The 16,877-nt window shown below is 42.6% G+C and overlaps 1 protein-coding gene across 2 annotated transcripts; it reads left to right on the top strand.

Annotated features, from left to right (window-relative positions):
* Nucleotides 1-716: 716 nt before the first annotated feature.
* Nucleotides 717-8,113, top strand: rab34a (RAB34, member RAS oncogene family a). Of its 2 annotated transcripts, XM_084148570.1 has the most exons (11): nt 717-940; nt 1,427-1,530; nt 4,652-4,743; nt 4,883-4,948; nt 5,134-5,235; nt 5,326-5,390; nt 5,524-5,575; nt 5,683-5,764; nt 6,188-6,278; nt 6,443-6,550; nt 7,052-8,113. In XM_084148570.1, the coding sequence occupies exons 2-11, from the start codon at nt 1,456-1,458 to the stop codon at nt 7,117-7,119; spliced, it is 801 nt and encodes a 266-aa protein (XP_084004696.1). In that variant the 5' UTR covers nt 717-940; nt 1,427-1,455; the 3' UTR covers nt 7,120-8,113. The 2 variants fall into 2 exon arrangements, with proteins under 2 accessions (XP_084004696.1, XP_084004695.1); XM_084148569.1 differs by lacking the exons at nt 6,188-6,278; nt 6,443-6,550; nt 7,052-8,113 and having other exon boundaries at nt 858-940; nt 5,683-6,169.
* The last annotated feature ends 8,764 nt before the right edge of the window (nt 8,114-16,877 follow it).

Below are 16,877 nucleotides of genomic sequence, written 5' to 3'. Positions count from 1 at the left end.
GTAATGGTATACCGTGAACATTTACAGAACATGTCTTGTGGTTACTTACTGTAAAAAGTCTAATATACCTTAAGATATAATAAATTATAAAGCAATTGAGGGACTTGACGATGATGCAACTTAATGATGTGTTGAACAAATAAAGACAATTTGTTAAGGAAGGAATACATTGTCTTACTGTTTTGAATTATAGTCCCAGTCATAAAATATACAATATTTCATGGATCTATGCCGCCCTCTAGAGCTTTCTTGTGTGAACTAAAGAGTTGATTGATGGCGCAAATGCAAGACGAATAAACCACCTCCAGGTATGAAGCTTCAAAACTAAATGTACTGTATTTTGCAAGATTTGGAGTTAAAACCCTGCCTAATTGTAATTTTCCATTGGCTACTACTGGTAAGACACCCGACACTTTCCTGTATCCACGAGACAGGAAGTGTCGATGAGCATAGAATATAGAAAAGTGGCAAAGCAACATGGGCCTACTGTGAAAATCAAAGGACAGGAAACCCAGCGTTCTATCACCGGAGAATGGCGCCAATGGCTATAATGTTGCATTGTAGCCTACAAGATTGTGTATAATAAACAATGTTGCAACAAAAAAAGCATGTTTGTGCTACACTGTGTCCAATGATATCTGCCACCAGGGGGACTCGACCCGCGCTGAACTTACTTCCCAAATTCCAACGAGAACCTGGAGCAGAGTCAGAGGTCCGCCTAAAAAACCAAATCATTTGCAGACTACGCTTTTTCCCACTCACTTCCGTAGGTCGGGTCTATTTGGTGTAAGCGAATACCGTGAGTGTTGGAAAGATTCGGGTTAATTTATGTGAAAACCTCAAATATAGAAACCAAACTAAAAGTCAAAGCATTGTTTATATTGACTTTAAGACGGTTACCGCTCCGTGACAAAGAAACTCCATCCCGTCCCGTTCCAAGGTATGTAGCTCCAGCGACATCCCAGCATGGACTCTGTTCCAGTTAGCAGCTTTTTTATTTTGCCTTTGTAGACAAAACTTCGGTTTTGTTTAACCATCTTGGGAGATCATGTTTCAATGTGTCCATGTGTTTTGGTTCTTGAAGAGGCTAGAGCAGCTTCTAATCTTTTGAATTCTGACTAATGATTACAAATATAAAAAGCAACAAGACCATTTTTTTTTACAATCTATTCTCGGTTCAGTATGAATTAGCTATATTATTGTAAACAGCCTACAGTAAATACTTTTCTTTGTGCACAGAACAATAGGATTAAAATAGAGATGAGTGGATCATCTCCAGAACATAGGAGTTACTGGCTACTGACTCATAGGCTAATCATGTAGTGGCTTGTCAAACCACATGTTGCATAGGCTACTCTTGCTCATAATTGTCATGTTAACAAAAACCTAAATCTCTCTCACCCCTTATTCATTTTTTACCCTGTAGGTCTCTCTGATGACTGTTATCTTGGCCTAATGTCTGTCCGAGTGCCATCCATGAGTGTGCTGCCTCCAGTTCGAAGGGACCGCATCATTGCCCAGCTTCCTCAGGTAAGCATCTTACATGCTAGCAGTCAAACAGTCATTTGAATGTGTTACCTTGTATGGGCTTGCAAAGCCACACTTTACTTGGCACCCAGCATCATAACGCATATCATAATATGTCATAACGGCTGACATAACTTGTCATAACCTGTTATAATATGGTCATAACACTGTCATGACACATATATTTAGACCTGTTGTGACATATTGTGTTATTTTATGGCTGGTTATGACACCTATATAAGACTGTCAAAACCCACAAAACCTACCATACAAGGCAAAACATTCCAATACACCATAGCCTATATGTCAACAGTATGTTTATGTTATATATTATTTTTTGCAGTTGACCATTTAAAATTATTGTAATTGCACACACGTTGATGTCAGACATGCACCTACCCCAATGCTCTGTTGCTGGTGACTGGGATGAATGCAGGAGCAGATTTCAGGAGCAGAACCCGACACCCACTTTTTGACTAATAACTGACATAAGGGCATGTACAGTGCATTAGGAAAGTATCCAGACCCCTTCCCTTTTTCCACATTTTGTTACGTTACAGTCTTAATCTAAAATTGATTAAATACATATTGTTCTTCATCAATCTACACACAATACCCCATAATAGCAAAGTGAAAATAGTTTTTTTTTTTAATGTTTGCGAATGTATAAAAAATAAAAATGCACCTTATTTACATAAGTATTCAGACCCTTTGCTATGAGACTCAAAATTGAGCTCAGGTGCATCCTGTTTCCATTGATCATCCTTGAGATGTTTCTACAACTTGATTGGAGTCCATCTGTGGAAAATTCAATTGATTGGACATTATTTGGAAAGGCACACACCTGTCTATATAAGGTCCCCAAGTTGACAGTGATTGTCAGAGCAAAAACCAAGCCATGAGGTCGAAGGAATTGTCCGTAGAGCTCCGAGACAAAATTGTATTGAGGCACAGATCTGGGGAAGGGTACCAAAACATTTCTGCAGCATTGAAGGTCCCCAAGAACACAGTAGCCTCCATCATTCTTAAATGGAAGAAGTTTGGAACCACCAAGACTCTTCCTAGAGCTGGCCGCCCGGCCAAACTGAGCAATCGGGGGAGAAGGGCCTTGGTCAGGGAGGTGACCAAGAACCCGATAGTCACTCTGACAGAGCTTATATGATTATGATGGTGATAATGCTTCTTTATTTATAATATGATCAAAAAAACATGACTGTAAAGAATTAATTACAACAATAAAGGATTTAAGAAACAAACTTTCAAAGGAAAGGAAACTTCTTGGCATGGCAAAAACTAATTTGAATAAATGTGGGTTTTGACACTCTTATGTAGGTGTCATAACCAGCCATAAAATAATGCAATGAGGGAAAAAATTATTTGATCCCCTGCTGATTTTGTACGTTTGCCCACTGACAAAGACATGATCAGTCTATAATTTTAATGGTAGGTTTATTTGAACAGTGAGAGACAGAATAACAACAAAAAAATCCAGAAAAACGCATGTCAAAAAGTTTATAAATCATTTGCATTTTAATGAGGGAAATAAGTATTTGACCCCTCTGCAAAACATGACTTAGTACTTGGTGGCAAAACCCTTGTTGGCAATCACAGAGGTCAGACGTTTCTTGTAGTTGGCCACCAGGTTTGCACACATCTCAGGAGGGATTTTGTCCCACTCCTCTTTGCAGATCTTCTCAAAGTCATTAAGGTTTCGAGCCTGACGTTTGGCAACTCGAACCTTCAGCTCCCTCCACAGATTTTCTATGGGATTAAGGTCTGGAGACTGGCTAGGCCACTCCAGGACCTTAATGTGCTTCTTCTTGAGCCACTCCTTTGTTGCCTTGGCCGTGTGTTTTGGGTCATTTTCATGCTGGAATACCCATCCACGACCCATTTTCAATGCCCTGGCTGAGGGAAGGAGGTTCTCACCCAAGATTTGACGGTACATGGCCCGTCCATCGTCCCTTAGCAGAAAAACACCCCCAAAGCATAATGTCTCCACCTCCATGTTTGACGGTGGGGATAGTGTACTTGGGGTCATAGGCAGCATTCCTCCTCCAAACACGGCGAGTTGAGTTGATGCCAGAGAGCTCGATTTTGGTCTCATCTGACCACAACACTTTCACCCAGTTCTCCTCTGAATCATTCAGATGTTCATTGGCAAACTTCAGACGGGCCTGTATATGTGCTATCTTGAGCAGGGAGACCTTGCGGGCGCTGCAGGATTTCAGTCCTTCACGGTGTAGTGTGTTACCAATTGTTTTCTTGGTGACTATGGTCCCAGCTGCCTTGAGATCATTGACAAGATCCTCCCGTGTAGTTCTGGGCTGATTCCTCACCGTTCTCATGATCATTACAACTCCACGAGGTGAGATCTTGCATGGAGCCCCAGGCCGAGGGAGATTGACAGTACTTTTGTGTTTCTTCCATTTGCGAATAATCGCACCAACTGTTGTCACCTTCTCACCAAGCTGCTTGGCGATGGTCTTGTAGCCCATTCCAGCCTTGTGTAGGTCTACAATCATGTCCCTGACATCCTTGGAGAGCTCTTTGGCCATGGTGGATAGTTTGGAATCTGATTGATTGATTGCTTCTGTGGACAGGTGTCTTTTATACAGGTAACAAGCTGAGATTAGGAGCACTCCCTTTAAGAGTGTGCTCCTAATCTCAGCTCGTTACCTGTATAAAAGACACCTGGGAGCCAGAAATCTTTCTGATTGAGAGGGGGTCAAATACTTATTTCCCTCATTAAAATGCAAATCAATTTATAAAATTTTGACATGCGTTTTTCTGGATTTTGTTTGTTGTTATTCTCTCTCACTATTCAAATAAACCTACCATTAAAATTATAGACTGATCATTTCTTTGTCAGTGGGCAAACGTACAAAATCAGCAGGGGATCAAATACTTTTTTCCCTCACTGTATGTCACAACAGGTGTAAATATATGGGTTATGACAGTGTTATGACTATATTATGACAGGTTATAACAAGTTATGTCAGCTGTTATGACATATTATGACATGGTTATGACCGTGTCATAACGTGCTATGACACTGGGTGTCAAGTAAAGTATTACCAAGCCACCAATCTCACAAAGCTGTGTTCATTATGTTCTAATCTAGTGTTACAGTAAGAAGGCTGCTGTGCACACTAAAGATGAGTTCAACTCCAAAGTGAAGACTGCCTGCCAGGAGCAACGCACTGGCACAGTAGGGTGGGTAGGCCACAAAGCCTTTTCATGTTCATGATATACAGGTAGTTCCCTTATTGCATTATGGGGATGAGGGTGGTATGTTGTGTCTCATTATGATCTTTGATTGTCTCTCTGTCTGTGTCACCTTCTCCTCCAGTAGGTTTAAAATTGCCAAGGTCATAGTGGTTGGTGACCTGGCTGTGGGAAAAACCTGTCTGATTAATAGGTAAGCAAAGCTTGGATACTGCTGGTGGGTAGTACTAGATTGCAGTATGAGTCAACTGGGCAGTTTTGGTGAATATATAACTTGAACTACCCACCTTGAATACCGTAGGTTGTGTTTTTTCTAGGTTGTTTGTAAGTACAGATTGTCAGCCGATTATCCTAATAATTCACACTTTTTATCATTAGGTTTTGCAAGGATGCATTTGACAAGAACTACAAGGCAACCATTGGTGTTGACTTTGAGATGGAGCGGTTTGAAGTGTTGGGGGTGCCTTTCAGTTTACAGTTGTGAGTCTCTTTCTACTGCTGTGTTCTACAATATTAATCCCCAGAGCTAACCTGTGTCCCTTCACTCACCAATATCTTTCTCCTTTACAGGTGGGACACTGCGGGGCAGGAGAGGTTCAAGTGTATTGCCTCCACATACTACAGGGGTGCTCAGAGTAAGGGGAGTTTCTCTCTGAGCAGTTTTATTTTTTCCATATCATTCATTATGACCTATAACATGTTGCCATGTTCTTAGCAACAGATGTGATGAGGTTTGAGTTTACTAATGAATTTAATTCTGTTTTCCAGCTATTGTTATTGTGTTCGATGTAAATGATGTGGCATCTTTGGGCCATGCAAGGTAAAATACATTAGAATCAACTGACCTAACTGAATACGCATTTCAGCTGCACGTGTGCTCTGTAAACGCTATTTTACATATTTGAATGTCACTTTGTTTATCCACAGGCAGTGGCTTGAAGATGCCTTGAAGGAGAATGATCCTACCAATGTCCAGCTTTTCCTGGTGGGCACAAAGAAAGACCTGAGTGTATGTGTTTACTCTTTTGATATACATTCTTCAGAGGCACAATTTATCCGTTTTAGTCTTTCTATTTCAAGATCATACTTCATGATGAGGATACAACTTGACCACTTCTTAACCACTGTTCCAGTATTCACCTCTGTTCCAGTGGTATGTTGTTGCTTTAGGGAAGGTCAAATATGGATTATTTGGAGAGAGGCCAACAGCACCAAGTATCTGTGTCTTATTAAACACCAAACCACAGGAATGCATTTTCTCCGCCCATGTCGACTTCCAGAAGTCGAAGTTCAGACTATATACTGGATACTAAGATATTGAAAAAGCTTCTGTATAAAATGCATGGAATACTGTATATTATTATTATTATTATTAGATGTTTTGTATATCTATTGTGTTTGTATTTCCCTCTTCTCTCTGTTATTTCCTCAGTCTCCTGCTCAGTACTCTCAGATTGAACAGGATGCCATCAAACTGGCTGAGGAAATCAAAGCAGAGTATTGGGCCTTGTCATCATTGACAGGTGGGTGGGCTAATACATCAGATCAATGTTGAGATTGGTAGCAATAAGACAGGATGCGGCCTACTTGTTTGTAAGGCGGTATTATCATTTGTGTAAACTAATTGTTTAAACATCTGAGGAACAAATGTGACTTCATATTTTTTCCCCTCCTGTTCTTGTTGTAGGGGAAAATGTGAGGGAGTTTTTCTTCCGTGTTGCATCATTGGCATTTGAGGCCAACGTTCTGGCAGAGCTAGAGAAGAGTGGTTCAAGGCACATTGGGGACGTTATCAGTGAGTATACAGCTGTACACTGTAAACATATGGAAACATGCATTATGTAACATTAGTCTCCCGAGTGGCGCAGTGGTCTAAGGCACTGCATCGCAGTGCTAGCTGTGCCACTAGAGATCCTGGTTCGAATCCAGGCTCTGTCGTAGCCGGCCGTGACCGGGAGACCAATGGGGCGGCGCACAATTGGCCCAGCGTCGTCTAGGGTAAGGGAGGGAATGGCCGGCAGGGATGTAGCTCAGTTGGTAGAGCATGGCGTTTGCAACGCCAGGGTTGTGGGTTCGATTCCCACGGGGGTAAAAAATTAAATAATGTAAGTCGCTCTGGATAAGAGCGTCTGCTAAATGACGTAAATGTAAAATGTAATTAATAACATCACTTCTCTTGCCATGTTAACCGTGACTAGGTTACAGACAGACCCTTGTATTACTAACACAATAAGAATATATATATAAGAAACACATAAGAGCCTTTTTTCATGCGAGTTTATTTTGTTTGTTTCAGAAATTAACAGTAATTCAAACAACGTGTATGCAACATCAAAGAAGAAACAGTCAAACTGTTGTCAATGAAGACAAGCACATGACTACTACAGTAAAAAAGTACCAAAGCAAAAAGCATAATTTCCTTAGAAGAGAAACTGAGAACCCATGACCACTCCCAGAGACATGGAATTTGAAGTGAGAGCTAGCAGGCAGGACAGAGACTTTTTTGCCTTCACAGAGATTTGATTTTCATTTCTGCTGGCCCGGAAAGAACAGCTCCTTGGTTGGATGTGGATTCCTGTGGTGCCTGGCTTATTTTTGGCTATCTAGAGTTTCGGAATAGAATTTCCTCTGTGTCATTGCACTCCATACTGTACAACTCCAGTTCTTGAGCGTTGACAGAAATGGTTATCGCGGTACTGCTTAAATGGCTATGGAGTATGGACAATCATGGATGTCTTCAAATACCCAATATGGATATTTTTAAGACACTCTAGCATTAGACCTATTTGATTTTTTACAGTGTTGTTTTGTATAGTGTTTGCATGCTACATGTTTGTAACTTTAGCATAGATGGAAACTCATGACTTCATCCTGGGAGGTTATATTATGCTAGCTAAGGAGCATGATTACATTGTTTAGATAGTCCTATTTTTAACAGCACAGCGGCATTCATACCGTATGAGAGATGTGTATTAGTCAGATGTACCTTGTCTACGATAGATACAATAACATAACTGAGAATTATTCATTTTTAATGATGTGCGATATTTGAATGACTGATCTTATGTTATCCCTCTAGTTGCATACCATAATCAGAGTGAAAAGTGCATACATGTCTAGTTGTCCTTTTAGACAATAAAGATTATTTAAGTATTTTTTCTAATATGTTTAATTGCAGATGTAAGTTATAACTCTATAAAGATATACTGTATATCAAAAACTACTACACTTAGCTCAAAATATAGATATAAGCTTTAAAATCACTGCTCTGTATCAAATCAAACTACTGTTTACTGGTAATTAGACTTTATAATTATAAAACAAATAATTAAAAGTTATTATTAAAAGCTCTATATAGGATGAGTCGCTAATCTGTTATTAAATTATCTTTAATAACTGTTTGTCATATTAGCCAGGGCCTCTTAATATAAAACAATAATACATACAGTCTCTAGTGAAAGTCTACACACCCCTTGCACAGTCTTAACATTTTGCTGCCTTAAAATAAATTTAAAAAATGGATTCAATTAGATGATTTTTTCCTGTCTATCTACACAACCTACTCCACATTTTCAAAGTGAAATATATATATTTTTTATTAATAATAAATACAAAATAAGGATGCATTGATTGCATACTGTATGTCTTCACAACCCAGAGTTAATACTTGACGGAAGCACCTTTGGCAGCTATTACAGCTGTAAATCATTTTTAATACGATTCTACCAGCCTTACACAACTTAGGGCAACATACTGTATATCCATTGTTTTTGTCAAAATTGCTCAAGCTCAGTAAATTTGGTTGGGAATAATAATCATAAATAATATGCCATTTAGCAGACGCTTTTCTCCAAAGCGACTTACAGTCATGCGCGCATACATTTTTACGTATGGGTGGTCCCGGGGATCGAACCCACTACCCTGGCGTTACAAGCGCCATGCTCTACCAATTGAGCTACAGAGGACCACGGAATAGTTGATGGACAGCAATATTCAAACATTGTCTTGTTTTTCTTTAAGCAGATTTAAGTCAGGACGGAGACTGGACTATTTAGGAACACTCAACACCTCCTTGAAAGCCATTCTGTGTGTCTTTGGCATTACAATTTGGGTAATTGTTGCGTTTAAAAAATATATATATACAGTGGGGAGAACAAGTATTTGATACACTGCCAATTTTGCAGGTTTTCCTACTAACAAAGCATGTAGAGGTCTGTAATTTTTATCATAGGTACACTTCAACTGTGAGAGACGGAATCTAAAACAAAAATCCAGAAAATCACATTGTATGATTTTTAAATAATTAATTTGCATTTTATTGCATGACATAAGTATTTGATCACCTACCAACCAGTAAGAATTCCGGCACTCACAGACCTGTTAGTATTTCTTTAAGAAGCCCTCCTGTTCTCCAGTGTCGTCTGCAAACTTGATGATTGAGTTGGAGGCGTGCTTGGCCACGCAGTCATGGTGAACAGGGAGTACAGGAGGGGGCTGAGCACGCATCCTTGTGGGGCCCCAGTGTTGAGGATCAGCGAAGTGGAGATGTTGTTTCCTACCTTCACCACCTGGGTGCGGCCCGTCAGGAAGTCCAGGACCCAGTTGCACAGGGCGGGGTTCAGACCCAGGGCCTCGAGCTTAATGATGAGCTTGGAGGGTGCTATGGTGTTGAATGCTGAGCTATAGTCAGTGAACAGCATTCTTACATAGGTATTCCTCTTGTCCAGATGGGATAGGGCAGTGTGCAGTGTGATGGCAATTGCATCGTCTGTGGATCTATTGGGGCGGTAAGCAAATTGAAGTGGGTCTAGGGTGACAGGTAAGGTAGAGGTGATATGATCCTTGACTAGTCTCTCAAAGCACTTCATGATGACAGAGGTGAGTGCTACAGGGCGATAGTCATTTAGTTCAGTTACCTTTGCTTTCTTGGGTAGTGGAACAATGGTGGCCCTCTTGAAGCATGTGGGAACAGCAGACTTGGAAAGGGAGAGATTGAATATGTCCATGAACACACCAGCCAGCTGGTCTGCGCATGCTCTGAGGACACGGCTAGCATGTTAACAGCCTTGCGGGGGTTAACATGCTTAAATGTCTTAATCACGTCGGCCATGGAGAAGGAGAGGCCACAGTCCTTGGTAGTGGGCCTCGTCAGTGGCACTGTGTTATCCTCAAAGCGGGCGAAGAAGGTGTTTAGCTTGTCTGGAAGCGAGACGTCGGTGTCGGCGACGTGGCTGGTTTTCTTTTTGTAGTCCGTGATTGTCTGTAGACCCTGCCACATACGTCTCGTGTCTGAGCCGTTGAATTGCGACTCCACTTTGTCTCTATACTGATGTTGAATTGCCTTGCGGAGTGAGTAGCTACACTGTTTGTATTCTGCCATATTCCCAGTCACCTTGCCATGTTTGAATGCAGTGGTTCGCGCTTTCAGATTTGCGCGAATGCTGCCGTCTATCCACGGTTTCTGGTTAAGGTAGGTTTTAATAGTCACAGTGGGCACAACATCACCTATACACTTCCAGATAAACTCAGTCACTGTTTCAGTGTACATGTCTAAATTATTTTTGGAAGCTACCCGGAACATATCCCAGTCTGCGTGATCAAAACAATCTTGAAGCGTGGATTCCGATTGGTCAGACCAGCGTTGAATGGGCCTTAGCACGGGTACTTCCTGTTTGAGTTTCTGCCTATAGGAAGGGAGAAGCAAAATGGAGTCGTCGTCAGATTTGCCGAAAGGAGGGCGGGGGAGAGCCTTATAACCATCCCGGAAGTTTGAATAGCAATGGTCGAGGATTTTAGCAGCGCGAGTACAACAGTCGATATGTTGATATAACTTCAGCAGGCTAGTCCTCAAATTTGCTTTGTTAAAATCCCCGGCTACAATAAATGCAGCCTCAGGATATGTGGTTTCCAGTTTGCATAAGGTCCAGTGAAGTTATTTGAGGGCCGTCGTGGTATCGGCTTGAGGGGGGATATACACGGCCGTGACTATAACCGAATAAAATTCTCTTGGGAGATAATATGGTCGGCATTTGATTGTGAGATATTCTAGGTCGTGTGAACAGAAGGACTCGAGTTCCTGTATGTTACTACAATTACACCATGAGTCGTTAATCATGAAACACACACCTCCGCCCTTCTGCTTCCCGAAGAGATATTTATTCCTGTCTGCGTGATGAACTGAGAACCCATCTGGCTGGACCTATTCCGACAGAATATCCCAAGAGAGCCATGTTTCCGTGAAACAGAGTATGTTACAGGCCTTGATGTCTCTCTGGAAAGAAATCCTTGCCCATAGTTTGTCGACTTTGTTAAAGATTGAACATTAGCGAGTAGAATACTTGGAAGCGGTGGGTGGTGTGCGCGCCTCCTAAGTCGGACCAGCAGGCCGCTCCGAGTGCCTCTCCTCTGCCGGCGATGTTTTGGGTCAGCTGCTGGAATCAGTTCAGTTGCCCTGGGGAGAGCAAACAAAGGATCTGCTTCGGGAAAGTCGTATTCCTGGTCGTAATGCTGGTGAGTTACCGCCGCTCTGATATCCAATAGTTTTTCCCGGCTGTATGTAATGATGCAAAACACTTTCTGAGCTAATAATGTAAAAAATAATACATAAAAAACAAAATACTGCAAAGTTTCCTAAGAGCTAGTCGCGAGGCCGCCATCTTTGTCGGCGCCAGGATCCTTACAAGTCTGAAAATGACTGAGGTGGGTTTTCCTCTAACTTTTTACATGGGCTATACTCCATTAATTTTTATTTTCATCCTAACAAACTCTCCAGTTCCTGCCGGTGACAAGCATACCCATAACATGACGCTACCACCACAAACCTGTACTTTCTCTTTCGGCCTCTCTCATCAACAAGCTGTTTTCGCCCACAGGACTGTCGCAGTTGACTGGATGTTTTTTTCTTTGTCGCACCATTCTCGGTAAACCCTAGACACTGTCGTGTGTGAAAAGCCCAGGCGGCCGGCCATTTCTGAGATACTGGAACCGGCGCGCCTGGCACCGACAATCATACCACACTCAAAGTCACTTAGGTCACTCGTTTAGCCCATTCTAACATTCAATCGAACTGTAACTGAATGCCTCAATACCTGTCTGCCTGCCACGGCCACGTGACTCACTGTCTGTAGGAGCGAACCATTTTTGTGAATGGGGTGGTGTACCTAATAAACTGGCGTGTATGTTGCCCTAAGAGTTGTTCGAAGTTGGTAGAATATTATTCAAAATGATGGTGCTGGCTAAAGCTAAAACTGGCGAGTGTAGAGAGTATAGAGATATTGTTATCCACGTCGGCACCAACGATGTTAGGATGAAACAGTCAGAGGTCACCAAGTGCAACATAGCTTCAGCGTGTAAATCAGCTAGAAAGATGTGTCGGCATCGAGTAATTGTCTCTGGCCCCCTCCCAGTTAGGGGGAGTGACGAGCTCTACAGCAGAGTCTCAGCACTCAATCGCTGGTTGAAAACTGTTTTCTGCCCCTCCCAAAAGATAGAATTTGTAGATAATTGGCCCTCTTTCTGGGACTCACCCACAAACAGGACCAAGCCTGACCTGCTGAGGAGTGACGGACTCCATCCTAGCTGGAGGGGTGCTCTCATCTTATCTACCAACATAGATAGGGCTCTAACTCCTCTAGCCCCACAGTGAAATAGGGTGCAGGCCAGGCAGCAGGCTGTTAGCCAACCTGCCAGCTTAGTGGAGTCTGCCAATAGCATAGTCAGTGTAGTCAGCTCAGCCATACCCATTGAGACTGTGTCTGTGCCTCGACCTAGGTTGGGCAAAACTAAACATGGCGGTGTTCGCCTTAGCAATCTTATTAGGATAAAGACCTCCTCCATTCCTGCCATTATTGAAAGAGATCGTGATACCTCACATCTCAAAATAGGGTTACTTAATGTTAGATCCCTCACTTCAAAGGCAGTCATAGTCAATGAACTAATCACTGATCATAATCTTGATGTGATTGGCCTGACTGAAACATGGCTTAAGCCTGATGAATTTGCTGTGTTAAATGAGGCCTCACCTCCTGGTTACACTAGTGACCATATTCCCCGTGCATCCCGCAAAGGCGGAGGTGTTGCTAACATTTACGATAGCAAATTTCAATTTACAAAAAAAAAAAATGGCGTTTTCGTCCTTTGAGCTTCTAGTCATGAAATCTATGCAGCCTACTCAATCACTTTTTATAGCTACTGTTTACAGGCCTCCTGGGCCATATACAGCGTTCCTCTCTGAGTTTCCTGAATTCCTATCAGACCTTGTAGTCATAGCAGATCATATTCTAATTTTTGGTGATTTTAATATTCACATGGAGAAGTCCACAGACCCACTCCAAAAGTCTTTCGGAGCCATCATCGACTCAGTGGGTTTTGTCCAACATGTCTCTGGACCTACTCACTGCCACAGTCATACTCTGGACCTAGTTTTGTCCCATGGAATAAATGTTGTAGATCTTAATGTTTTTCCACAAAATCCTGGACTATCGGACCACCATTTTATTACGTTTGCAATCGCAACAAATAATCTGCTCAGACCCCAACCAAGGAGCATCAAAAGTCGTGCTATAAATTCTCAGACAACACAAAAATTCCTTGATGCCCTTCCAGACTCCTTCTGCCTACCCAAGGACGTCAGAGGACAAAAATCAGTTAACCACTTAACTGAGGAACTCAATTTAACCTTGCGCAATACCCTAGATGCAGTTGCACCCCTTAAAATTAAAAACATTTGTCATAAGAAACTAGCTCCCTGGTATACAGAAAATACCCGAGCTTTGAAGCAAGCTTCCAGGAAATTGGAACGGAAATGGCGCCACACCAAACTGGAAGTCTTCCGACTAGCTTGGAAAGACAGTACCGTGCAGTACCGAAGAGCCCTCACTGCTGCTCGATCATCCTACTTTTCCAACTTAATCGAGGAAAATAAGAACAATCCAAAATTTCTTTTTGATACTGTTGCAAAGCTAACTAAAAAGCAGCATTCCCCAAGAGAGGATGGCTTTCACTTCAGCAGTAATAAATTCATGAACTTCTTTGAGGAAAAGATCATGACCATTAGAAAGCAAATTACGGACTCCTCTTTGAATCTGCGTATTCCTCCAGGGCTTAGCTGTCCTGGATCTGCACAGCTCTGCGAGGGCCTGGGATCGGGAGAGACACTTAAGTGTTTTAGTACTATATCTCTTGACACAATGATGAAAATAATCATGGCCTCTAAACCTTCAAGCTGCATACTGGATCCTATTCCTACTAAACTGCTGAAGGAGCTGCTTCCTGTGCTTGGCCCTCCTATGTTGAACATAATAAACAGCTCTCTATCCACCGGATGTGTACCAAACTCACTAAAAGTGGCAGTGATAAAGCCTCTCTTGAAAAAGCCAAACCTTGACCCGGAAAATATAAAAAACTATCGGCCTATATCGAATCTTCCATTCCTCTCAAAAATTTTAGAAAAAGCTGTTGCGCAGCAACTCACTGCCTTTCTGAAGACAAACAATGTATACGAAATGCTTCAGTCTGGTTTTAGACCCCATCATAGCACTGAGACTGCACTTGTGAAGGTGGTAAATGACCTTTTAATGGCGTCAGACCGAGGCTCTGCATCTGTCCTCGTGCTACTAGACCTTAGTGCTGCCTTTGACACCATCGATCACCACATTCTTTTGGAGAGACTGGAAACCCAAATTGGTCTACACGGACAAGTTCTGGCCTGGTTTAGATCTTACCTGTCGGAAAGATATCAGTTTGTCTCTGTGAATGGTCTGTCCTCCGACAAATCAACTGTACATTTCGGTGTTCCTCAAGGTTCCGTTTTAGGACCACTATTGTTTTCACTATATATTTTACCTCTTGGGGATGTTATTCGAAAACATTATGTTAACTTTCACTGCTATGCGGATGACACACAGCTGTACATTTCAATGAAACATGGTGAAGCCCCAAAATTGCCCTCGCTAGAAGCCTGTGTTTCAGACATAAGGAAGTGGATGGCTGAAAACTTTCTACTTTTAAACTCGGACAAAACAGAGATGCTTGTTCTAGGTCCCAAGAAACAAAGAGATCTTCTGTTAAATCTGACAATTCATCTTGATGGTTGTAAAGTCGTCTCAAATAAAACTGTGAAGGACCTCGGCGTTACTCTTGACCCTGATCTCTCTTTTGACGAACATATCAAGACTGTTTCAAGGACAGCTTTTTTCCATCTACGTAACATTGCAAAAATCAGAAATTTTCTGTCCAAAAATGATGCAGAAAAATTTATCCATGCATTTGTTACTTCTAGGTTAGACTACTGCAATGCTCTACTTTCCGGCTACCCGGATAAAGCACTAAATAAACTTCAGTTAGTGCTAAATACGGCTGCTAGAATCCTGACTAGAACCAAGAAATTTGATCATATTACTCCAGTGCTAGCTTCCCTACACTGGCTTCCTGTTAAGGCAAGGGCTGATTTCAAGGTTTTACTGTTAACCTATAAAGCGTTACATGGGCTTGCTCCTACCTATCTTTCCGAGTTGGTCCTGCTGTACATACCAATACGTACGCTACGGTCACAAGACGCAGGCCTCCTAATTGTCCCTAGAATTTCTAAGCAAACAGCGGGAGGCAGGGCTTTCTCCTATAGATCTCCATTTTTATGGAACAGTCTGCCTACCCATGTGAGAGACGCAGACTCGGTCTCAACCTTTAAGTCTTTACTGAAGACTTATCTCTTCAGTAGGTCATATGATTGAGTGTAGTCTGGCCCAGGAGTGTGAAGGTGAACGGAAAGGCTCTGGAGCAACGAACAGCCCTTGCTGTCTCTGCCAGGCCGGTTCCCCTCTCTCCACTGGGGTTCTCTGCCTCTAACCCTGTTACAGGGGCTGAGTCACTGGCTTGCTGGTGCTCTTTCATGCCGTCCCTAGGAGGGGTGCGTCACTTGAGTGGGTTGAGTTACTGACGTGATCTTCCTGTCTGGGTTGGCGCCCCCCCTTGGTTTGTGCTGTGGTGGAGACCTCTGTGGGCTATACTCGGCCTTGTCTCAGGATTGTAAGTTGGTGGTTGAGGATATCCCTTTAGTGGTGCGGGGGCTGTGCTTTGGCAGAGTGGGTGGGGTTATATCCTTCCTGTTTGGCCCTGTCCGGGGGTTTCTTCGGATGGGGCCACAGTGTCTCCGGACCGCTCCTGTCTCAGCCTCCAGTATTTATGCTGCAGTAGTTTATGTGTCGGGGGGCTGGGGTTAGTTGGTTATACCTGGAGTACTTCTCCTGTCTTATCCAGTGTCCTGTGTGAATTTAAGTATGCTCTCTCTAATTCTCTCGTTCTCTCTTTCTCTCTGAGAACCTGAGCCCTAGGACCATACGTCAGGACTACCGGGCATGCTGACACCTTGCTGTCCCCAGTCCGCCTGGCCTTGCTGCTATTCCAGTTTCAACTGTTCTGCCTGCGGTTACGAAACCCCTACCTGTCCCAGACCTGCTGTTTTCAACTCTTAATGATCGGCTATGAAAAGCCAACTGAGAGACCTGAGCCCTAGGACCATACGTCGGGACTACCGGCCGTGGTGACTCCTTGCTGTCCCCAGTCCGCCTGGCCTTGCTGCTATTCCAGTTTCAACTGTTCTGCCTGCGGTTATGGAACCCCTACCTGTCCCAGACCTGCTGTTTTCAACTCTTAATGATCGGCTATGAAAAGCCAACTGAGATTTATTCCTGATTATTATTTGACCATGCTTGTCACTTATGAACATTTTTGAACATCTTGGCATGGTTCTGTTATAACCTCCACCCGGCACAGCCAGAAGAGGACTGGCCACCCCTCATAGCCTGGTTCCTCTCTAGGTTTCTTCCTAGGTTTTGGCCTTTCTAGGGAGTTTTTCCTAGCCACCGTGCTTCTACACCTGCATTACTAGCTGTTTGGGGTTTTAGGCTGGGTTTCTGTACAGCACTTCGAGATATTAGCTGATGTACGAAGGGCTATATAAAATAAAATTGATTGATTGATTCACAGCTGTAATGTCTACCAAAGGGGCCTCCACCAATTATTAACTCTGGGGTATGAAGACATAGGCAATCAATAACATTTTTTCTAACATTCTTTCACTTTGAATATGTGGAGGAGGTTGTGTAGAGCTGTAGGATTTTTTT

This window comes from Coregonus lavaretus (genome assembly GCF_964263955.1).
Source record: "Coregonus lavaretus genome assembly, chromosome: 30".
NCBI classification, from domain to species: Eukaryota; Metazoa; Chordata; class Actinopteri; order Salmoniformes; family Salmonidae; genus Coregonus; species Coregonus lavaretus.
Note: the sequence above shows the minus strand (reverse complement) of the source record. Positions and strands in the feature narration are given on the sequence as shown.

What these genes read in the sequence shown, in the direction of transcription:
- rab34a (XM_084148569.1), top strand. Translation starts at nt 1,456, where the DNA reads ATGTCTGTCCGAGTGCCATCCATGAGTGTGCTGCCTCCAGTTCGAAGG. An exon ending in CAACGCACTGGCACAGTAGG is followed by an intron (nt 4,744 to 4,882) that starts GTGGGTAGGCCA and finishes CTCCTCCAGTAG; the next exon opens with GTTTAAAATTGCCAAGGTCA. An exon ending in GCATCTTTGGGCCATGCAAG is followed by an intron (nt 5,576 to 5,682) that starts GTAAAATACATT and finishes GTTTATCCACAG; the next exon opens with GCAGTGGCTTGAAGATGCCT.